This window comes from Aulostomus chinensis, chromosome 16 (genome assembly GCF_037954235.1).
Source record: "Aulostomus chinensis isolate RoL2024-O1b breed Wild chromosome 16, RoL_Achi_v1.0, whole genome shotgun sequence".
Classification (NCBI taxonomy): Eukaryota; Metazoa; Chordata; class Actinopteri; order Syngnathiformes; family Aulostomidae; genus Aulostomus; species Aulostomus chinensis.
This window is the reverse complement of record NC_141335.1, coordinates 18,817,146-18,841,382: the sequence shown is the minus strand read 5'-3', so window position 1 is coordinate 18,841,382 and position 24,237 is coordinate 18,817,146. Positions and strand designations below refer to the sequence as shown.

The following is a 24,237-nucleotide window of genomic DNA, read 5'->3' as shown; positions in this document are numbered from 1 at the left end:
TAATCCATAACTTTTTTGGTCTTTCTTTCTTTCTCTACCTGCAGACAGGGGTCATTGTGTGGTTATACTTTATTCCCTCTACAAGCATGTAGGATATGTTCCCTCAACCCCGCGTATGACCAAACATAATCTTAAACACACTCATACGCACATACACACCTTCTACCCCTGTGGCTCTTCCTCCTCCTATAGGCAGACGTATAGGGAGGGAACGTGGAGGGGGAGGGGTGCAATTGGGACACATTTTTTGGCAGTGGTTAGTGTGTGTGTGTGTGTGCGCGCGCACATACACATGCATATATGCAGAGCTATGTTTCAACTTGATTTACAGGGCTCAGCTGCAGGGAATGGGAGTATAAGAGAGGGTGGGGGACAGAGACAGGCAGACAGAGAGAGATGGGGGAGTATAGTTTACAAGTAGCAGGTCTGGGAAGAGAAGAAATATAGCAACTGTATAAGAGTTTTAAACAACAGTGGTGCAGAATTGTTCAGGGTCAAGGAGTTGCTGCCCTGTGAGGAAAGGTTGTTGGTAGGAAATAGTAATCTGTGGATATGACATACTGATGTATGTCATCAATAAACAGAACAGGCATGACAAAGAAATTTGTTTGACCTACTCAAAATGTTGAAGAACTCAGCAGCTTGGTATCATCGCAGTGGATATGATTTCAGAATAACAGACATTTTTAAAAGGATCAGTAGTAGCATAGCTACTCCTGGTCCTGGAAAGTTGCTGCATTAAAGTACTGTATTGTAGTCTTTTGTGTTTAAAAAACACACAGTTTTCTTTTCTAACTGTTGTGTTTTCACCGTGCATTCTGTAAAAATCCCCAATGGAAATGAAGGACTTCCTTGACATCGTATGGACCTCGAAATGCAGTCTAACAAGCAGAAGACAAACACAAAGTCAACTCTTGTTTCAGGTTTTACGGAGCACATCTTTTAAATCAAACCCACGTGAGAGAGAAACCTGTGATTGTTTTTTAAATTGATTGTTGTCATTATGGTCTTCATTCTGACACACCATTTTTTTAGAACTAGAATTTAGTCTTGCAGACAGGAAGCAAATCCTGAAAATACACTGCTGTGCATGACATGGTAAAATTGTAACAGGAAACAAACTGAATTTAAGCCGGGAACTGCAGTTTTATTTAAAATATTTGGTCAGACCATGACTCTAACATGGCAGCAGTCACTAGAACTGCTTTAATCCTTAACAGTTTAGGATGGGTGCACGCCATGACCGTTTAAACTGTTCTTCTTGGAAGGGATGGTCTGCCACATCCTGATTGGTATCAAATTTGCATAACATTTTCATATGTACGTCCTGTGGTGTGAACAAGCAGCCCTATTTGTAACATTGGCAAGCATCCAGACCAAGTGTTATCAATTGTCAGTTTCCTCCTGTTCTCAGGTACACCCTACATCACCGCTGGTTCAACAATGATCCTGTCTCTCACAACACCTCTTGGTTTGTTCTCACACAAAAGTTTAAATTATTCTGTGCCTCAGCTGGGAGGATGTTAATTACATCATGTAGAAATTTGCAACTATGGATGGCCACTCCCAGGTTGCTGACAAACAGATACTTCATTTCCAATAGGATGAATGATTTTTCCAAAGACTCCCTATCAGCTGCAAAATGTGATGTCCTTGTGGGATATTAAGAGCTAAAGAGAAGAAGGATATCCTACCTTAAATATGATGAGTATGTGTGTCAGGGTGTCTGAGTGTTTGCTCTCTATCGCTCTTCATCAAAACACTGGAAAAGCGTTGAATGATTTGCTATTTGAATAAGATTGATTCAGGAGTGTTTGTTTGGTCTCTCCCTTTTGCTCTGAGACCAGAAAGACAAAATTAGAAAAAAAAGAAAAGAAAGGGAGAAGAGAAAATAGAGGAGGAGGTCTGGTAATAGACAGGTATGCCAGTCTTCCATCCTCTTTGAGGAAACAATTGCGTCACTGTGAATACGGCTCTAAATCATGCCTGAACCTGACCTGACTGTGATTCCCAGCCCTCTTCACTCGCAGGGAATGGACCCTGTTTACCCTGGAACCAGAGCTATTTTCTCCCTGTCAGGAGCCCCTTTGCTCTCTCTGCCTGCATTGAAATCTCAGGGTTTAGAATGCAAAGCATATAGCTTTATGTTTTCAGCAAGGCGTTTGACGTTTCTTACCTCTCGCATCTTACCCATAGATAACAATGACCACGACTGTGTTCAAAAACACAAACAAACCTGGTTTTGTGTATGAAAAGAATTTAAAAAGTTCCTAAAATGTTACACTTCATGGAATTTAAAGAACAGAAAGCATGAGGGGAAAAAAAGAGAAATGATGTTCAAGGACGCCACCTCCAATAACAACCCGCAAAATGCTAGCGTACAACTGTTATTACTGCTACTAATATTGTCAAAATTTAAGTGGTGTCCACAGTGATACTTTGCATTCTAATACCTTTGAGTTTGTGTACATATTTGTATTCTCTTGAGGGATTCCGTTTTCAAAGCTCTGTGTGTGATAGTTGGAAAGACAGACAAGTGCTGACGCTGAATCAAAGATAGAACTTTATTTATCTCAAAGATGATTAAAATAATATCAATAATATATCATGTAATATATCATGAATTTAATACAAGGTACTGCTAGATAAATTATAGGTAGTTAAAATAACTGCATTGAGAGATGTGGTTCAAAGTGACAACAATTATAAAAAAATAATGTTAAAAAAAAGGTATCAGGGAGGTTAAAACATTTGTTGCTGTACCTTTAACTCCTTGAGGCTATTTCTCTTTGAAACCTGTTGCATATCTGCATCATTTTAGGTTTTGTTTATTTATTAAAAATGTAATATATTAGTGGACATAAAGGCAAATGAAAATCATACACCAAGGCCATTTTTTTTATTGATTCATGTTTCCATCTGCTTAAGAGGCTGAGTAACAAGGTTTTAATAGAATGACAATTCTAAAAAGTTTTTCAAAAAAATCCCAAAGTTTTAAGAGGTTATTTACAAATAGTTAAAATTCATCATATATATCTATATATCTATATCTACATCGATATCTATCTATATCTATATCTATATTTATATCTATATATCTATATATGTTCACATTTAATTTTCTGACAAAGTAATGAATGAAGATTTTTTTTAAATGCGTCTTAGTCTGGATCTGGTTATTTTTTCTTTTTGTTTTTACAGTTTCTTGCTTTAATAAAAGTAATTTAATCATTTTTTTTTAACCCTTACAAACTCACAGGCATGTTTAGAAGAGCTTGTCACTATACAGCAGTCAGACTGGTGACTTTCGGGAGGAAGAATCTTCTGCAGCGATTGGTGCTGTGTTTTATCCATAACCTATATCCACAAACATGTATGCGATCTTACATCATATTAGAAAATCCAAAGCAGCTGAAAAAGAAGAAATAGCAAAGGAAAACCTTTTAGTTATTTATTGTACATGCACTTCACTTTGATAAAGTGTAACATGTGGACACTCCTCTTCCTTTCTCTCAGGGGAGAAAGTCTGGTCTCTCAATTATCTGTGTTTAGCTATCCTTCTGACCTGTGGCTGTATTTACGCGAAGACACATTTTATCCATGGCTTTTAATGGCATATAAAAAAATCACTTCCCCATCAAAATGCCCTCTCCTAATAGCTTTTGAGAGTTGTTTGGGAGCTGTTTGGGTTTGGTCATTAGTGGACCATGAGTGTGTGTGCATGTATGTGTGTGGTGTTTTGGACCCGGCTGAGAGGCGCTACTAGGTCGTCCTAGGTGGGATTAAGGGGGTGGGGTGGGGAAGGGTGAGGGTGAGGGTGGGTGGGGGAGGATCTAGGCTGCGCTCCTGAGGGTGGGGTTGGTTGGGGTTGGTTGGGGTTTGGAAGTGTGTGTGGTGTGGTGCAGCACTTAGGCCATACTGGGCCTGATGGGAATGCCAGGCCCCCACACCACTCTCCAAATCGCTAATGGAGCAACTCTGGAAGACACACAAACACACACATATACGCACTCACATAGAAATGCTGATACAACTTGTCACATGTGTGCAAATACTCCACCAAATACTGGACATATCTGAATCATAAAGAGATCAACGGAAAGACAAAAATACACAAGAAAACATCAGTATTGTCGCTCTGCCCTTTCTCTCCATTGCTTTTCACACTTCTCAATTATTTACTGGCCTTTTTGTCCTCTGCAGGACTCAGGCCTCAGGCATATGTCTGTGTTTGTGTGTGTGTGTGTGTGTGTGTGTGTGTGTGTGTGTGTGTGTGTGTGTGTGTGTGTGTGTGTGTGTGTGTGTGCGCGCGCAAGCACACAGAAATGAATACCGCTTCACACACAAACAGAAGTGGCTTTCACATCCATCACAAGTCTTTTATCATTCAGAATCGCTGTCCATACCATATGCTCAGGCAAGCACCGACCAGTCAAAAGCACGCCGAAGCCATTTATCACAACCACAGGCTCAACAGTGTGAAGACATACTCTGATTCTTTTCATTTGTGTTTTTATAAAACATTTTTGGATCATTTTTACAGTTCCCATAAAATCCTAGCGTAATAAACCTAAGCATAAAGTCAATGCTTGTGTCATAATGATTTTTTTTTGGACCATTCTCTTATCAGATTCAAAAATATTGACCTTTTTCCCCCTCTGTAACTCGATTAAAACAGAACTGAGGCACTTAAATTAGCACAATTTCATATTTGAGTGAGGGCCCTTGAGATTTTTAATTTTTAAAAAATTGAATGAAGATGGTGAGATTTTTCCTTTTTTTTCACCTCAGCGTTGAACAGGCTAGTCAACATCATGCTCAGCAATGTGAAATCTCAAATGAAGACCCTGCACAATGTTTTTTCTGACAGCAGTGGAAAGCAGCAACCTCCTGAGACTCCTCACACAGAAAGTTAAAACCACAAAATGAATACCAAAGTTCATAAAATAGATTTGAAAAAATATTACATAATAACACAAAGGACCATATGTTTTCTTGGTGCTTTTAGACCCATGTGGAACATTATTGCCCTGGGGTTTGTGGGGATGATCAAGGTTTTTTGTTTTTTTTTTTATTATATCATGGCATATTTTCCAAGTAATGGTACCAAAAACGGGGAGATATGTATTTTTCATTCGCTCTGAAACTGAATTTACCACCGAGTTTGACACTTTTCTGTCACTTTACACTTACAGATACACTTTCTGTATCTGCGGATGACTCCTTATAATAGGAATCTTCTCTGTCTGACTTTAAGACTGGTTGTTTCATACAAAAACCAAAGAGTGTCTCTCCATCATCAGACTTGGTTTCAGCCCATGCACACCTTGTTTCTCTTGGAGTGCAAAAGATTTCCTTTGGCGACGAGTGTGGGGCTTTTCTCTGTGGGAGCCGTCACAGTTGCCTTGCACACCAGAATGAATTTAAAGAGGCAGGTAAACTGCTGTTCGCTCCGTATTAACAGGCCCATATATTCTGGCTGTCTTTCGTGCCCCCCCCCCCATCTCTCTCTGCTCTCAGTTTTTCCTTCGCCTGTAGAAAACGTCTGTGGGATCGATAGGGCTCTCAAGGTGTAGTGACTGCAGCTCTAATGAATCAAGCCTACAGTGTTTGTTAAGTAGACAAGGTTGTGAAGGAGTGCGGGAGGGGAGTTTGTCTTCATGCTTTATCTCATCGCAACAGTCCCTCACTGTTAGTCTGTGAGAGTGTGTATTTAACAGAATAGTGACCAAATCAGGAAACTTTGACAGGGAACTTCATACTGAGCCTGTCACCTTATAGACAGAAACTCTTTTTTTTTTTTTTCATTTTTCCACGAACATGGTTTATTTTAAGAATGAAAAATAAAACAACAAATTCAAATTTGGTCTTTAAACCATCTTGCATGTCTCATGTTAATGTCATGCCGCAGGTTTTCTCATTTGCACAATTGAAGAAGCAGTTAAACCACACTCCAACCAGTTTAGGTGATTATTTATGATCAGATTCCCTTCCCAAAACATCGCTGCTGTGCCAGAGTCCATCGTGAAATCCTCTTGCGAGCTGTGCACTAAAAATCAAATGCTTGAAAAAGCTCCCAAATACACCCGAGACCCACTTGATGTTGAAGCCTTGTCTGAAAAGAATGGAAAAAAAAAATCTTGAATTCTTGTGTTTTTGTAGCAGCTTTAACTGTATCTCTCCAAGGTCGGACAGTGAGACTGTGGGAGGCTGTTTGTGTTAAAAGCAGGATGGCTCGTATTTCCTCTCCTTCCTCCTCGTCTCTTTCTCTCTTTCACCACAAGCCAGAGCTATCTTGGAAAATAAAGGCTTTTTATCGCTGATGGCTAATAGTCATAAATTTGTATTAAATATGTCCTTTATCGATTGGCCTTGTCGGATGAATACAATTAAAGAGACGGTGCTGAGTGCTTCCCACCTGGGAGGGGAGAATGGAGGGATGACTGGTAGAATAGAGAGAGGGGGAGGCTAGGTAGGGAAAGTGTTTGGGAGGGATTGTCTGAAAGAAAAGACAGGCTTCTTAGGGGCAAGTCAAAACTTGTCCACGTGTTGCTGTAATGTGTGTCTGAGGGCATTTAGAGAGAATTTGACTTTGCGGCTTCGTAATTCTCCTCATGCTCTTCTTTTCTTTTCCCCTTCCTCTTTCCTCATCACGTTTTATCCTTTCTGCTGCTGTAAAATAATCTGGAAGAAAAGAGGCAGTAAAAAAATGGAAGACAGAAAAAAGAGATAGGATGTGGAAAAGAAAAAGAGGGATTGAGAAATAGAGAGGGGGAAAGGGAGACAGACAGCCACCTGTATGCAATGTTGATGGACAGATGGAGGGATGAAACCAACTGGGCGGAGGAGGGATTAGATGAGGAAAAGAAGCACAGTGCAGTGCCGCGTGTGTGTGTGTGTGTGTGTGTGTGTGTGTGTGTGTGTGTGTGTGTGGGCCTCCGGCCAGCTGAGGTGTTTGCTCAGCTCAGAGTGATCTCCCACTGTGGTCACTGCAAGACACACACACATACACACTCTGATGACTGAATTGTCCTGCTTGGCAGCTGTTGCAGGTCCCTGCAGATCACTCAATACCAAACTGTGTGTGTGTGTGTGTGTGTGTGTGCGTGCATGTGTGTGCGTGCGTGCATGTGTGTGTGTGCGTGTGTGTGTGCATGTGTGTTACAGTGACCGATAACCTCTTGCTTGTGGCAAGTAAAGAAAATCTGCTTCCTCTCATCCTCGCAGTGTGCACTCTTGCCTCACCAGGGATTTGAAACACAACTGTGTGAGTGAATGCATGCATGTGTGTGTGTGTGTGCGTGTGTGTGTGTGTGGGTGTGCGCACTGTGCTCCTAGGAAAAATAATGTATTTTTAGTCATAATTTAAATAGCACGTCAGCCATGAGGTGAGCACCTGGAGAATGAGCTTCAATTAAAGCAAAAGACGGTGTTATTGCAATCAATCAAACGTGTGAATGGGCCCCGAGGCGACAGGAACTTTGAAACCAACCTGGAGTGACTATGTGATCTGAAGAAGGTCACCAATCTGCAACAGATTAGAATTCTGGATTTTAAGTGGAAGTCCACAAGCTGAGTCATTTAATAGTGTGTGTGTGTGTGTGTGTGTGTGTGTGTGTGTGTGTGTGTGTGTGTGTGTGTGTGTGTTTGTCAGTGTCAGGACAAAGTTCCCTCTTTCAAACCCAACTCACTCTCTCTCTCTCTATCTCAGTCTCTCTCTCTCTTTTTCTTTCTCTGTCTGTCTCTCTCTCTCCCTCACACACATAAGTGCTGTAATTTGGATGCTCTGTAATTTCACCATGGTGGTTTAGGGTTAAGTGGAGGCTGTCCTTGCTATCATGAGTGCCGGCCTTCCAAATGGACATGCACGCTCACTCATACACACATGCACACACACTCTGGATCACTGCAACAGTGCGCTCGAATGCCTCTACAAAGGCTGGTCCATTTAATTACATTTATAAACACAGTTTAAAGGCCCTGGCTGTGTCATTTACAGCCTTTATGAGATACATTACTCTGTGTGTGTGTGTGTCTGTGTGTGTATGTGTGTGTATGTGTGTATGTACGCGTGTGTGTGTGCAGAGAAAGAAAGGAAACTTTGTCACATGGCAGCTATAACAGACACACACACACACATGCGCGTGTGTGCGCACACAGATTACGAGTGAGCAAGCTGCAGATACCACAGTCTGTAGCCCAGCAGGGGTTCTAAACACAGAGACAGAAGGTATTGATATATCCCACAAACACACACATGCACACACAGGGACAGACGGTATTGATATTTTTGCTCATCAGGCAAGAGTGTATGGCAGTTCAGCAGGACCACACAGCTACACGCACCCACAGCATGTATCAGACAGACTCAATAATCTATTGTTGTTTTTGGTATAACTCAAATGCATTCATATTTTTTTTTCTTCCATAAAACCACCAGATTCTTATTATCAGACCTGGAGGCTTCTGTTGCCCACAATAGTTAGATATTATTCAAATTGAAGCAATGCAAATATTTTATTTTTTCACTGTATACCATATAAATAGGATTACTGTAACACTGATTGTAATGCTTTTGTTTTTGAATAAAAAAAAAATCCCTTTTTTTTCTAGTAACAGCGACTCCCTCTCAGAAGGCAGTCATACAGTAGTTGAAGATGATATCAAACCATGTAAAGCGAGTTATAATATTTACTTTACTTTTCTTTTGTTTTCTTGAATGGGGACAGAGTACCTTTATAAAAAAGAAATGTAAAACATACAATTTAAAACTCCCTCGGTGAGCAAGAATGTTGCTTTACGTACATAAACCCCAAAATAGGGGGCAACTGTCACAGCTTAAATGACATGCATATAAGAAATAAACAGAGGACAGAATAGACATCTGTAGTATAAAGTAGTCTTCGTTTTAATTATTTAAGATGAATCGTAATGGTGAGAGATGTAGGGCAGTATTTGATTGCACTTTTTTTTTTTTTTTTTACTACGAAATACCTTTTTTTTCTGACAGTAAATTTTATCCCAATGTGGTTTCCTGTTGTTGGGGACAATTTTGATCTTGCCAAAGTCTTATGATGATTTACAGATTGGGATTTTTTTTAAATGATAAAAAATAATCTGAGTTATATTAAGGGTGATTCGATTTCATATTGATGTGGCTGTTTTCATTCGCTTTTATCAGTATTCAAATGAAGACATGATTTTGAGCGCGGCGTTAAGGAGACGTTTTGAGGTTAAACTGAAGGCCTAAATCAGGTAACTGACCTCAACTTGATGTTGTTGTTTTTTTCTGTTTTTTTCATCAAGGTGAGTCATAGATAATGCAAGGAGTGTCCACAATCATTTAAAGAATGTTAAATTAGGTATGCCTGAAGGCCCCAGCGTGCCTCAAAAGAAACTATGATATGTTGTCCAACTACATCTAAAGGCAAAAGTTCACACCTGTACCATCACAGTGTCCTCTGACAGCACTGACTACTTCTGATTCACTGCAAGAACTCTGTGTAATTTGTTATTGTAGTCACGCAACTAATTGTACTGTGTGATCTTGGACAGTATGTCCTCAAGTATTCATTACAGCACATCATTTGTACAACAGACACTCCTTTCCCACCCATGACCGAACCTGTTCTTCACATTTTGAGAACGAAAGTGCCATGTCTCTATGGAGCCAGTGAAAAGGCAAACCAGTTCTTTCTCTGTTTTGGAAGGTTGCAGGAAACTTTTACCCTTAAGATTGCCCAACAAGCACTTTGTTTGAAGTAGACAGAGTTCTTCAGAACCATATTGAAATCAGCTTGACTGAACTCCTTGAGTCTCCCCTCTCAGTCTGTTGACAGACACCTCTAAAAATGTCAGTTCTTCGCTTGCAAAAGAACGGGAGTCAACAAACAGTTCAGGATGCAACTGCTTCCTTCGTCTTCTTCATATATTACAGGGTAGTTTCCTTCATTTGCCAACCCCCCCTCTATGATTTAACATTGCCCTCCTCTAACTGCAACTATTTGAGGAACTTGCTTTGATCTTGCTGGTGACTTGGTGCCAGTAATAAAGGCTGATTTCCTTCCACCGGCTTTTTGCACAATGTAGTCATTTGAGCGTATTTCTCCTGTGAGTGAGTGGACAGCACAACAGCTGCCGCTGTTTGTGTTCCAGTTACTATAGTAAAGAAGCTTTTGCATAAAAGGAAAAAATAATTGGGGAAGAGTAGGATAGTGACTATGTCTTCTTCTTGGAGCTCAATGCAGGATGAAATTTAGTCCAGTAGATTAGTACAACAGTTTGTAAGACCAATATAGCCGTGACAGTTTAATAGGATGGCACTCAATTATGATGTTCACTTGAAACACCACGCACTGCCGACGAAATGTTTCATAGATTTTAGAGCCATTGAACATGCAGTTCTGAAATCAAAACGTGAAAAGAGACAGAGGGTAGGAAGCTTTCATATGAAAACAATGATAAGTGCTTTTGGTCAGTAAAATGGTATAGATCCAGAAAGCCACATCTGTTGCACTTTAGTGAGTGATGATGAAGGGAGGATGGAGTGATGGAAGGAGGATGGCTAGGTTATGGTAACAGAGTCAATACTGATCGCATCGTGCAGAAACCATTTAGGAAACATTTCCTTGATATGGTTTTCTCCCTGAGTCATGAGAGAGCTTTTATTTAAGTGGGGAGGTGTGACATTTACAGTACAAAAGTGCATTGGGAGGAAGGAGTAATCTGAGAGCTGGTCAACAAAAAGCTAAAATATTCACGACACTGACAATGCAGTCATTAATCCATCCATCCATCGTCATCTTCCGCTTATTCCTACACATTAAGGGTCGCGGGGGGGCTGGAGCCTATACCAGCGTCAACGGGCGAGAGGCGGGGTACACCCTGGACAGGTCGCCAGTCCATCGCAGGGCCAACATAGAGAGACAGACAACCATTCACACTCACATTCATACCTGCAGTCAATTTAGAGTATCAATCAGCCTCGTCCCCAATTGATGTCTTTGGACTGTGGGAGGAAGCCAGAGTACCAGAGAGAACCCACGCAGGCACGGGGAGAACATGCAGACTCCACACAGAAAGATCCCGCGCCTGAGCCGGGACCTTCTTGCTGTGAGGCGACAGTGCTGACCACTGCACCACCATGCAGCCCTAGTCATTATTCATTATTACATATTTTTAAAAAATCAAAGATTTATGTGACTTATTGTGACTTGTCTTGACATCTTGTTTTGAGTTTTGCCATTGCATCAAAGTTCCTGGAATGGGAGGGGGCAAGATGGCTGCTCCCTTTGGTTGTTTTTATTGACTTGAAAGTTGATTTGCTTTATGGGGGTTAAAATGCGCTGATGACAGTAAAGCTGAGAGAGTTTAAGATTTGCTACATCAGAGCTTACATGCAATAGGGGTTTCCATCACCCATTTTGAGTCTTTATTCTCTTGCAGAAAAGAAAAAAATACCTCAGCGTAACCCCCCCCCCTTTTTTTTCTTTTGCGACATTCACTGTTTTCATCAACTTTTTCTGATGCAATACTTCAAAATGCGCATGGTGGTGCATCCAAATAAATATTGATGGAGACCTGACAACTCATACAAGTCTACTTGTAATTTTTAAGATTCTAAAGGAATTTCGTATTACTTTAAACTCATACCATGGTGTTTTATAGCCAGGCTTGCCAAGGATTTGTCTGTTAACTAACTTATATACTCAGTATTGCTCCTTGGAGTGAATCTGTAACATCAGTTACAATCATATTGCATTCCATATGACATTCTGTCAGTTTCCTGTAAATTCCATTATTTTTTCATGTATTCAGAAGATGGACAGTTTCTTAAACTGGTAATAATAATGTTGCTGACAGTAATGGTAATAAATTATGCAGCAATAAATGAACATATCCCTCCAGATATGATACATTCCACGCTTACATTCTTGTGAAATGTCTAGGTATTCCTTTATGATAAAGCCGAGGTGATCAAGGGTGAGCAGCGATGCCCAGATGTAAATATAAGCAGCGAATCCTGAAAGCCTGAGGCTCAGATAGAAATCCCAAATTGTATTAAGGGACATTGTCCCTCACTCCCAGTATGCGTAGCTAATCCTGTTTCAGCGATGTTCCATTACCTCAATTACTATCATCTCACCCAGAGGTGGACCCAGCCAAGGACACCACCAGAGAGCCACCGATGGGTGGAAAGAGAGGGGGGAGAAGATGGAGAAGGAGATGGGGGGGAGGGGGAGGGGGATACTAGAAGAGAAGAGGGTTTAATATTGTTGCTCAGAAAAGAAAAATCACATGAAAGAAATGGAGGATAGAGACAGACGGAAGTCATGGAGTGAAAATTATTATAAGGGATGGCTAATAAAAGGAGGAGAAATTGAGTGTGTAGAGATGTATTAAATTCACACAGTGGGTCTGTCCTCACTGGTCGTCAAGACCTGGCATCCAGGCTTGTTTCCCAGCTGCTCTGAGAGGGATTTCATGGTGACAGTCCAGCTAATTTACAGGATAACATGACTGGCTCAGGAACAGACAGTTACGTAGACCGTCAGTCTGTGGTGGATCCCTAAAAGAGAATTTGAAAGTGTAAAATGCTGGATATATTTTCTGCTGTCTTGAATGTGTCGTCCTGAAACACATGCACCACTCAGGCCCCTGTTATACTCTGAAACAGACCCACATGCATTTGGGTTCATTTGACTTTGCATATGTTGATCTGTTCCGACATTCTCAGTAGAAATCCGAAACTATACCATTAAGTACTGTTAAGTACAGTACTGTTTAAAGCACATGCAGCCGCAGTCAGTGCATATGTACAGCCTGCAGAGATGTTCATGTAGATGTTAGCAGATTTGTGTGGTGGCCATACTTTACACCATACAGACGGTTGAGGAAATCTTGGATTTTCTTGAATTTGAAAGTGCTTGAACTCAGAAAACATAAATTTGCCATTGGTGAAGTTGCAGATCCTTTGTCTCACCCTCCCTCTCCAAGTCAATAAGAGTAAACCACATTGGCCTGCAGATCAGATCACACACAGTCTGATTCTACATTGGTTACATTATAATATGACCAGGGTTGTCCATAGTTGTGGTCACCATGACAGCTATTCAGTGTACCCGCCATCAGGTGGTCTAAATAATGTGATTGTGGTGTTGCTGTGCATTAAATAACAATTGCCATTCACCAAAATAAATGAAAAACACGGTGAAACACACTAACAAACAGAGTAAGCATTGCTTCCTTGCTCAGAGTGAGCAAAGGTGAAGAAGTTACTGGCATGAAGTGGTTCAAGAGGTGGTCAGAAAATGTGACTTCACCAGCTAGTATGTTGTCTCCTGTTCTTGAAGCCTCAAGTTTGGAGTTTTGGCCATCACCATTTTGGCTTTTTGTAACTGGAGGACTCCTCATTTCAGTGAGATTTTGGAGCTGAAGAGGAATCCTAATCTCTGTGGAAACAGTGGGTATGAGAAAACAAGCCTGAGAAATCTACTTGAATATAAACATAAAGGGTTTTGTTTGTAGGTACTGATATGTCAGACTCTGTGAAAGAGGACCCACTCACTATGTAGATATAAAGAGCTTATTCTAAGTCAACCGCAAAACAATTATCTTTTTTTCAGTTGTTTATAGATTAATGAAATTATAGTTCAGAATATTAAGCCATCCATCCTAGATTCTACCCATGACCTTTAACTATGTGGCTCATTTGGTTTCTGACATTGTAAAACTATTTCATATATGAAAACAGAGCTCTCTGTTTTTATTGAAGATTTATAGGATGAGCATGGTATGAAATTTGAAACTGCAATGTGGGGAAAATATCCCACTGGGACATGGACTCTTTATCCTCTATTCTGGACACTCACATAACCCCACAGTCATTAGCTTGACATTTTTACAGTGGAATTAGTGAAGAATGAGAAAACATTAAAACCCAGCTGACGTGAGAAATGATAAAAGCCTTGTGGTGTTTGGCACTCATTTGATGCATTAAAAATGGGCATGTTTGATGCGTTTAGTGAATGAATCTTCCTTTTCTGCATGTGTGTCTTCAGTTTGGTGCACTGGCATTACTTCAGCTCCTTGGACAGCCCTTGAATCACAGCTCTACACACTTCCTTTTGAGAGGGATGGATAGAGCCAGCTGCTCACACACACACACACACACACACACACACACACACACACACACACACACACACACCACATACACACACACACACACCACACACACACACACACACACACACACACACACACACAAAGGAGTCATGAAACATGAGCCAAGCCGCCTCCCTCTCCCATCTACCAGCACATAAGTGTCCAGGCAGTGCCCTTGGCTTAATAGGGCTTAATGCCTGTGCTTGTCACTGTAGCATGGCTGGTATTGAATGTTAGGACATTTCTGAAACTGAGCGTGTGTGTGTTCTCTGGAGTCTCACTAGTAGCTGTGTGGCATTGACATTTACCCCAAGTAAGGAATCAGATGCTATTACCCCCCCAACACACACACACACACACACACACACACACACACACACACACACACACACACACACACACACACACATCTTTTTTTCTCTTTTTTCCTCTCACTCTCCATCCATACACCTGCAGTGTTCAAGCTTAAAAGTTGTGCCAGGTGTTTCCCAACCCCCATCTCAACTGAAATTGGAAGGATTACTTCTGCTATCTCGTCTCCTCTTTCCTCTTTCACTCTATCTGGCTTCAGCTTCTTTCTCCATTCTGCTTTTTCACTTCATTTTTCTACCTCAGAGTGGTGGAGAGTTTGCCTAATGAAGTGGCTGATGGGAGTATATTACAGAGAGACAGAGTGGAGCGGTCGCCCACTCTAAAATCCATTAACCTTACAGTTTCAATCAGCGCACAGACAAGTCTCAGCTACAAGTCAAAAAGGAACATATTAGCTAACTATTTTTGCCTTGTCTTGTTTGGGTCTTCTTTGTTTTAATCTGTGTTATACTTGGATATGTTTACTTGGAATTTCTATGGGTATCCAATATGAACATCAGCTCAGATTCAAAATGCAGTTGTAGATATTTGAATGAACCAAACTGATTTGCCTTGTGATCACCAGAAAAAAAAAAGAAAAAAAAAAGTTCTGTGCATTCTTGTCACTTGTTGCCAATGACCAGTTTCAGGAGAAGTAATCTTCAAAAATAAAAGCATTCAGGTCTTGATAATGTAAATGATATTCACAGGTTATATGTGATGCAGGTGGCCGGATTCGGTCTTTTGTGATGATTTTAATGATCCATAATTTAGCATCCTTTCTGTTGGTTATGTGGGATAACTGTGTGTTTGTGCGCTACAAAGAGAGGGAATGAGAAAAAGTGAAAAGCATAGACAGAATGGATCACTGTCACACTTTAACTATTACACATTCATTTTCCTCTGTTCAGCGTGATCCTTGTGACTAAAACTCAACTGTGCTACACTATCCAAGTCCCACAGCATTAAGCACATTCAAAGAGTCCCTTTTGCGAATATGAATTTCTACATATTGTCACCTTCTTAAAATAATTGCCTAAGTTATTTTTGACAATTTTTTTGCCTAGATTAACTCTTTGTGATGTATTGTCCCTCTGTCACTATTGTGTTTTTTGAAAAACTTGAAAAAAATAGCTTAGGCAGTTATTTTAAGAAGGCAACAATGTTTTTTCTCACATCAAACTTTTTGATACTCTCCTAGCTACTGGAGGTATGTTGCTGTGTGTCAATTTTAAACAAGCTTTAATTTTCATGATGACATTCTTTTAGGAATATTTTTATTCTGAAGGAGAGAGGTGCGAATGCAAAATCTGATGTACAGGCAGATCTGATATCTATAGACATTGGTGCTTAAAAGGTTGAGGGCAACAGAAATAAAGAGCGAAGCACACATATTATTTCACTGTATTTCAAGATAATGCTGTAGATTAAAATAGGTGACACCAGAATAATAAATGGCCTATAATATACATCAAATTTGATAGTACAAGCTAAACGGAAAATAAGAACAGGAGCCAAACAATTTTTTAACTGCTCCACAACAAAAGGAAAATATCCCTTTGCTTTACCGTCACCAGTCTATGCTGTGTTGCAGACACTCCTAATTATGGTCACATTCCTTATACTCAGGAAGAGGAAACACATCACTGCCCCAGACCAAGCATAAGAGTCTGACAAAATAGTAAAAGGACAATTGTCAAAGCCTGTATCTATGCCTAACTATGTCTGACTTTGCATGATTAGTAAATAGTTGATCGTAATTATACAGTAGTGAATGCATTAATATATATATATATATATATATATATGTGTGTATATGTATATGTATATGTATATGTATATATATATATATATATATATATATATATATATATATATACACACCTAAAATTGCTGTGATTTATGAACTGGATAGTTAAGAATGCCAGCTAAATGTTTCAAATGTCTACTTTATTCTATTGTTTATGAATAAAATTATTTTTTCCATTTTGTTTTCTCATCTTTTTCTGCTTGTCCACTCTGTAAAATGCGTCCACATTTCGTAGTTCCTCAGTTCTGAATGGCAGCATCAGGGGTTGTTTGTCATCTAATCTTGTAAACTAGTCCATGGCCATCCGTTTGGGCCTCTAATGAGATTACATGTGCATTGCAGGTCCCATCAAAGGTTATCATTGCTGAGGCCATTCAAAGACAATTCCTGTTTTAAATGGTCCTCTCATTGCATTTTCAAACTGACAGGCTCCCTGCATCAAGGGTAGAAGCTTTGAGGCAGATTGAAGGGGATATTTTTTCCTTTCTAGTTAGAATCTTAATGTTTCACTTTGCTGCAGTTATATTTTCCTCAGGTTGCAGGGTTTTCTATATACCTGTGACTGGGGAATGTGTGTATTTGTATGTGCCAGTCTCAGTACTTGTAGTAATATGAATAGTCCATATGACAATTTGAATCTAGAATCCTGAGTTATTTTTTTTTCCTGTCTATGAAATTATACCATTTAATTTAATACTCTTTAACAAAAATCAGAAATTGTCTTTTTGGTCCTAAAAATTTTGATTCTTTTCAAAATGCAAAATAATTCCTGACTGACTAGGACTTGGGATTTTGGTAGAATACATCAAATATAATTGTAATAAAAGTAATTATACTGTTGTTGCTAAAATAATGAGGAAATGCTCTTAAGGTGCATAGGATTCTTCACACTTATCCCTCATGTGTGTGTTTGTCAAAGGTTCCCTGACAAACACACAGGAGAGCCTCTGTTTTAGAAGATTGGGGGGAAGTGGTGGTCCACTGGGATAGCACTATTTCTTTGTTCTGCTATTGACAATGGAGGACTCACAGTCAGTCTAAAGGAAGAAATTATGTCCCAGAGCAGTTTGCGAGAAGAACAAATGTGTGTGCGTGCACGCACACACACACACACACACACACACACACACACACACACACACACACACAAACACACAGATTCTCACATGTTACTCATGTGGGGCATGACCTCAATAAGGGGTACTGTTGTATTAGCAAAGCCCTCAACACCATGTGCCAACCCCTCTTAAAAGCTGTAACAGTTAGGCCTAAGGTTCCAATAAGAGATTGGCTCAGCCAACTTCAACAGAGTTGTCCTTCATGGATGTTATCCTGTACAAAGTACTGGTTATGTACAATAACTGTTTTAATGTTTTGAAGTAAACAGCACTAAATAACTGAAATGGGTTTTTTTTGTTTTGTTATTTTAATGAAAACTGTAATGTTTCACTGAATTCAGCCTTAAATACAAAGAACACACATGCAGTTGACATTTTTGTTAAATATATCCTAACCAAGTCCCCCTTCTGTGTTGCTACAGGTAAGGAGGAGCCGACCACTTACACCTGCACTACATGTAAGCAGTCATATGGCAGCGCCTGGTTCTTGCTGCAGCATGCCCAGAACACCCATGGCTTCCGAATTTACCTAGAAAGTGAACATGGCAGCCCTCTCACCCCACGAATGGGTGGGCCTTCTTCCCTAGGTGGGGGTGCAGACTGCCCTTCTCAGCCTCCCCTTCACGGCCTCCACCTGCCTCCTGATGCAAGCCCCTTCAACCTCCTCCGCATCCCTGGCTCAGGCTCAGGTGGAAGGGACAGTGTTGGAGCAGGGGTTGGACTTGGTGCTGGGGGTGCTGTTGTTGGGGGCCATCATCAGCGTTTCCCTCCCACGCCACCCCTCTTCAGCCCCCCTCCAAGAAACCACCTGGACCCCCACCACCTGAGCCCAGAGGAGCTGGCGCTGGCAGCCCACCACCCGAGTGCCTTTGACAGGGTGCTGCGCCTCAATCCTCCTCTACCCCTGGATCCCCCTCCGACAATGGACTTTTCACGGCGGCTACGGGAGCTGGCGGGCAACACCTCAGGGTCCACTCCCCCATTATCCCCCAGTCGGCCTAGCCCCATGCAGCGCTTGCTCCAGCCATTCCAGACAGCAGGAGGAAGTGGAGGAGTAGGAGGTGCAGGGGGCAGCAAACCTCCATACCTTGCTACCCCACCACCTATTCCAGGCTCCATGCAGTCACCTGTTGGCTCTCAGACCACTCCTACTACGCCTCTTCCTTCTGCAGGGGTAACCCCCTCCTCCACCACCCCCTTGAAATCAAAGTGTTGTGAGTTTTGTGGCAAAGCCTTCAAATTTCAGAGTAATCTAATAGTACACCGGCGCAGCCACACAGGAGAGAAGCCGTACAAATGTCATCTGTGTGATCATGCCTGTACACAGGCAAGTAAACTGAAGCGCCACATGAAGACACACATGCACAAATCCTCCTCGCCAAACACAGGCAAGTCAGAAGATGGGCTTTCAACTGCCTCATCTCCAGAGCCTGGCACCAGTGAACACATGGGAAGTGCAAGCAATGCCCTCAAGTCAGTGGTGGCAAAGCTGAAAAGTGAAAACAACCGAATGCTACGCGAGAATGGGGAGGAGGAGGAGGAAGAAGAGGAAGAAGAAGAAGAAGAAGAGGAGGAGGAGGAGGAAGAGGAAGAGGAAGAGGAGGGAGAGGAGGAGGAAGAGCATAACGGTGAGAGGGCAGCTAGAAGAAACAACAGCTATCACTTTGGCTTGAACCTTGAGGCAGCACGCCAGCATGAAAACAATGCAGCTATTGGAAGCCGACTGGGAGGAGTGGCCGATGAGGGGTCTATCCCTCGTTCACTCCCTGAGGTGATGCAGGGGATGGGTCTGGCAGCTAGCATGCAGCACTTCAGTGAAGCCCTCAATGCACACAAACGTAATGCAATGGCACAGGAGAACCACCTGCACCATCACCTCAACCGAGATCATCAACACAATCGAGAAATGTGTGATGGTGACTCAGTGCTGGAAACAGATCGTGGGGAAGAGGGCTCTGTCTCAACAGTCAATGGGCGGGGAGCATCTCCTAATGAATCTGCTTCTGTTGGCCTCTCTAAGAAACTGCTTTTGGGTAGCCCAAGTCCAATTAGTCCTTTCTCCAAACGCATCAAGCTGGAAAAAGAATTTGACCTGCCCACTCCCACAATCCCTAACTCGGAGAATGTTTACTCCCAGTGGCTGGCTGGCTATGCTGCCTCCCGACAACTCAAGGACCCTTTTCTGAATTTTGGGGATTCCAGACAATCGCCCTTTGCCTCTTCGTCTGAGCATTCTTCAGAGAATGGCAGTCTGCGTTTTTCGACCCCTCCAGGAGAACTGGATGGTGGGATGTCGGGCCGCAGCGGTACCGGCAGTGGGGGCAGTACACCACACCTTGGTGGTCCTGGGCGGCCCAGTTCCAAGGACGGCCGCAGGAGTGATACTTGTGAGTATTGTGGCAAGGTGTTCAAGAACTGTAGTAACCTGACAGTGCATCGGCGCAGTCACACAGGGGAGAGACCATATAAGTGTGAGCTGTGCAATTATGCTTGTGCCCAGAGCTCCAAACTTACTCGCCACATGAAGACCCACGGTCAGGTGGGCAAAGACGTGTACAAGTGTGAAATTTGTCAGATGCCCTTCAGTGTCTACAGCACCTTGGAGAAACACATGAAAAAATGGCACAGTGACCGTCCTTTGAGTACCGAAATAAAGTCAGAGTAGAAGGCCGAACTATGGGACCTTTTCCCCTCAGCTGTCTGCCATTAGTCCCCTGTTTATTCCAAGCCTCTTGTAGATTTGCCCCAACCTCAACACTCCACTTTCACCACTCTGGTGGAAGCTTAAGACCATGTGCTCTGCACCAGCACACCCCGTTTCCATTACCCATTGAATGCATGATCTGTATCGGGGCAATACTCTTGCATTGACGCAAAACTTCGAGCCTTTCTCTTGTGCAATAATTTACATGTTGTGTATTTTCTTTTCTTTTTTCGTTTCCATTTTTAAGAATTAGTCAGCATGCATAGTATGTTTTTGCTAATCAAAAAAAAAAAAGAAAAAAGAAAAGAACTTGTCCCTGGTTGGTTAGTTGTTGAGTAAATGTGTTGCTGTTTTTCTCTTCTGTTTTTTTCTTTTTATTCTTCAAAAAGAGAAAAGACAAGAAAGATACATCCATGCTGCGTACATTCTGTAACACATATCATGTACAGTTTTGTGTTGTGACATGGAAAATTAGTCTTTGACTTGACCCTCTTCTGGCAACCCTGGAAATGCACTTATCACGATCTTTCTAAAAGATGCCATGTTCACGCAGGGTTTTTTAAAAAAAAATCATGCATTGGCTCGATGACTAAACTGAATAATAATGGCAGCCTATAACTTCGAAAAGACAAGGGTGTGCTACGATTTCAATTTGTACTATCATTTGGTAGAGTAAGAAAGAGTGCCTTTGATATCTTAAAACTACATTGGCCATAATCTTATCTGGTATAAGTTTGGGGTCACACTAGATAAAGCTAGAAGGTTTAAGCCACCCAGGAAAGGTTCTTGCATCAAGCACCTGACTGCTCTAATAGACTGTGACAAGTCATAATCAAAGATCCAGAGTACTAGTTAATCACCATTTAGCTACCTATTACATGTTCAATGGGCTATCTTTATTACGTGGATTTCATGGCAAGCATGGTACAACCAGTATTGTGTATATCTGAATTATGTGTAGTTTTGTTTCTGGTAAGGAGGTACTTTTGAGATAAAGGTAATCTGTAATGTACAATCCTGAACTTGAGGGATACATCACATGGCGGACAAGTGTCATGTATCTGAGTTAGCACAAACCTACAACGCTGCTTTGATATGTGGTGTGTGAAACAATGCATAAAGTAATATATGAGCTCCAAGTGAGGCTAACTTTATTTGAGAGCATTGAAATAACTACAAGCTAGACAGACAGAAAGCTACATACATATTATAGGGATCAGAGGCAATCTCTTTCACTTTACATTTCTTGTATCAAAACAGGGTCATTAACTATGAATTGCAGCAAAAAGCAAGAAAGAATTGCAAAAAAAGTTTCATCTGTACTCCAGGGCTCTTGAAAAGAGTGAAAATGCGATCATTGTAATCAGTATGCATAGGCTAATGCAGAGCACATTTTTTTTGTTTGCTGTTGCTTTTAACCTAAAAAGAGCTTTTTTTTCCTTCTTTAGTTTCATTTAAACTCTTAAGAGTATAGCACTTGTCACTCTGCCTGAGAGCACCAACACCTCTCTTGCATTGTCCCACACTGATGCAATGTTGGTATCTCTGTTGAGTCTAAATGCTAGATTGTCAAGTTTTAAGACATGAAGTGCACTGTTTCAATTTTCCCAGTTTACAAGTTTATGCTGAAGGGGAAAAAAGTCCCACTGTTTAAGCAGTACAAGATGAGACACATAATCTGTTGTCAGCAACTCCAGACTCATAACAGTTGACCTCTGTACCCTTACCATTTTATCTTTGACCATTTGTCAATTTGTCACCCCTAGAAACCCCCAGTCCTTTACTGGGCTGAAACGTCATCCTGTCAACAAGGTCTGTAAATTAAAGGGTTTGACATGGTTTACATAAGTTCAGCACTCCTTCATTTTCACAAAATGGATGCCAGTCTCATTGGCTACAGCAGTGCTTAATATTCACATTGTCTTTAAGGAACTGCATTGCATCATTACTGTCTCCTGGATAATCTACAGACCTTGCTGGTTAGGCCTCAGATACTCGAATCTTGTTGCTCACGCTACGAGAATCTGTTTTTGTATAAATCTTCCTTTAATTATAGATATGGAAATAAACATTTTTGCAAATAACACTTCACTGTCTTTTAGGGGAAACTGTTAAGTTTTGTTGTCGTTTCTCTTTTCCTCAGCGTCTTGGTGGTGTTCAAGACTCCGATCACAGTATATATGAAATGATAAAAAGAAGAAAAAAACAAAAAAAAAATCTGTGATGGTTTTGTATTTTTTTTTTTTTTTTTATTGCCTTGGCTCTTCACAGCTCTTCAGGTTGACATAAAATTTGCATTGGGGAAAGGATTAAGATTATATATGAATATATAATAAAGAACTTAAAATATAGGAAAATGCACATTCATGTCGATTCCTATGCTTAAACACATTTATGGTCTACTTTTTCTGTATTTCTAGAATTGTATTTGAATTCAATGTTCACTTAGAGTAGGCACTATAGTATTTATATTGAGGCTCGTATTTTTAACTGTTGCTTGTTCTCTCTAAAGGTATTTACCATACCTTTTTTTGGTAGTGGAAAAAAATCCCAAGCTGCCACGGTATATTTTTTTAATTTGGCAGGATAATATAGTGCGAATTATTTGTATGTTTAAAGAGATAAAAGGAAAAACCTAATAAAAAAGCAGCTAAAGTATGTGGCATTGGGAGACGTTGTAGGCCATAAGATGGCCACTGCTCTGTTTCCTGTCCACAGAGGTGGTTGTACATATCTTCTTTGGTTTTTGGTTCGCACCCTCCTCTCACCCTGCTGCCATTCTTGTATGCAGTAACGCAAGCTGACGTCGGCCTGTTCTGTTGTGTGCTTCTGTCTCTCTCACCCCTCCCACCTGACTACATTCCAACATCAAGAAGAGAGGGAAAAAAAGAAGAAAAAAACTTCATATGCAGTACATGGATTAAGAAAAAAAAAGCGTCAAAATAAATAAATTTAAAAAGAAATGAAATGTTTTGCAGTTCTTTTCATTGCCAAATACTAAATGGTGCTTTATATTTAGATTGGGTATACTTTCATATGCAAAGCATATTTAAAAAAAAATGACCTGGGGGACGTGGAGAAGCCTGCTTGAGTTGAGACTTTTTTGTAAATGGCAATGCGGAATATTTTGTTATCAGCCTTTTCTATTCCTGTTCTGAGAGCTGTTTGTCGTAACTTGAACTTGAACTTTATCTTTTACTATGGGAGTTACTATTTATTATTACCTATATGCTCTGTTCAAAACAGAGACATGGAATGGATCCTTATTTTTAATTTTATTTTATTTTATATTTTTGGTTATAATATAATTTTTTTTTTGTTATGGTGGCCGATGGTCATTGGACAAACCATTGCTCTTTAATTTCTGTTGTACTTATTTGGGGTACCTATTCAGTTGTAATGGGAAAACCACTGTCTGTGTTTTCTGGCAGATGTCTGCATAATCCTGTTCACACACCCATTTTGTCCCTTTATCGAAAAACAGTTAATAAAAAAATGAAAGTATAATGGTACTTGTCGCTTATCTCCCCTGTGTTTGTGTTGTGCAGCCATGCAGACACCTCATACTGTAAATGTGTTAACTTTTTTTCATACTTGTCTCATGAAAATGTTTAGTCCAATAAATCACTCTTGAATAGTGTTACTTTAACAAGTCAGCATATGTAGACATGCAGTCCAAAGCACATGTCTTCTTAAGCATGCATGTGTTATAGATATCAGTAGTGAACAAGGCCTCCATATCTGTTACTGCCTGAATCCAGTGAACCCAGCGAACCCTCAACCACAACCACAACCTCGACCTAGCCTTTGGCCCTTTACAACACGTACAGTACCTAACAAATGTCTGTGCGTGTGCATGTATAATATGAGCAGGTGATTATGCACTGGCATGGAAACTTCAAAAACTGCTGAAAGATGTATCACCATACCTGTTGGTCGAGATGTGTAGCTGGTTTCAGTGCATGCCAGTGTGTGTATGTGTGTGCGTGCATCACACCACTTTTACCTATTTTGCATGCTATCTCAGGGCACACGTGTCTCTCCTCAAAGTGCTGTACCGTGTCTGCTGCTGATAATAGCTGTTCCCT

At 40.8% G+C, this 24,237-nt stretch overlaps 1 protein-coding gene across 2 annotated transcripts in view; it reads left to right on the top strand.

The window, feature by feature from the left end:
* bcl11aa (BCL11 transcription factor A a) overlaps positions 1–23,793 on the top strand; it is a 51,686-nt gene extending 27,893 nt beyond the window's left edge. The window contains exon 3 of one of the 2 annotated variants that reach the window (XM_086180585.1): positions 17,868–23,793. In XM_086180585.1, the coding sequence (XP_086036711.1) occupies positions 17,868–20,110 (2,243 nt within the window). In that variant the 3' untranslated portion in view covers positions 20,111–23,793. The remainder of the gene's footprint in view (positions 1–17,867) is intronic. The other variant, XM_086180584.1, reaches the window with a different exon arrangement.
* The last annotated feature ends 444 nt before the right edge of the window (positions 23,794–24,237 follow it).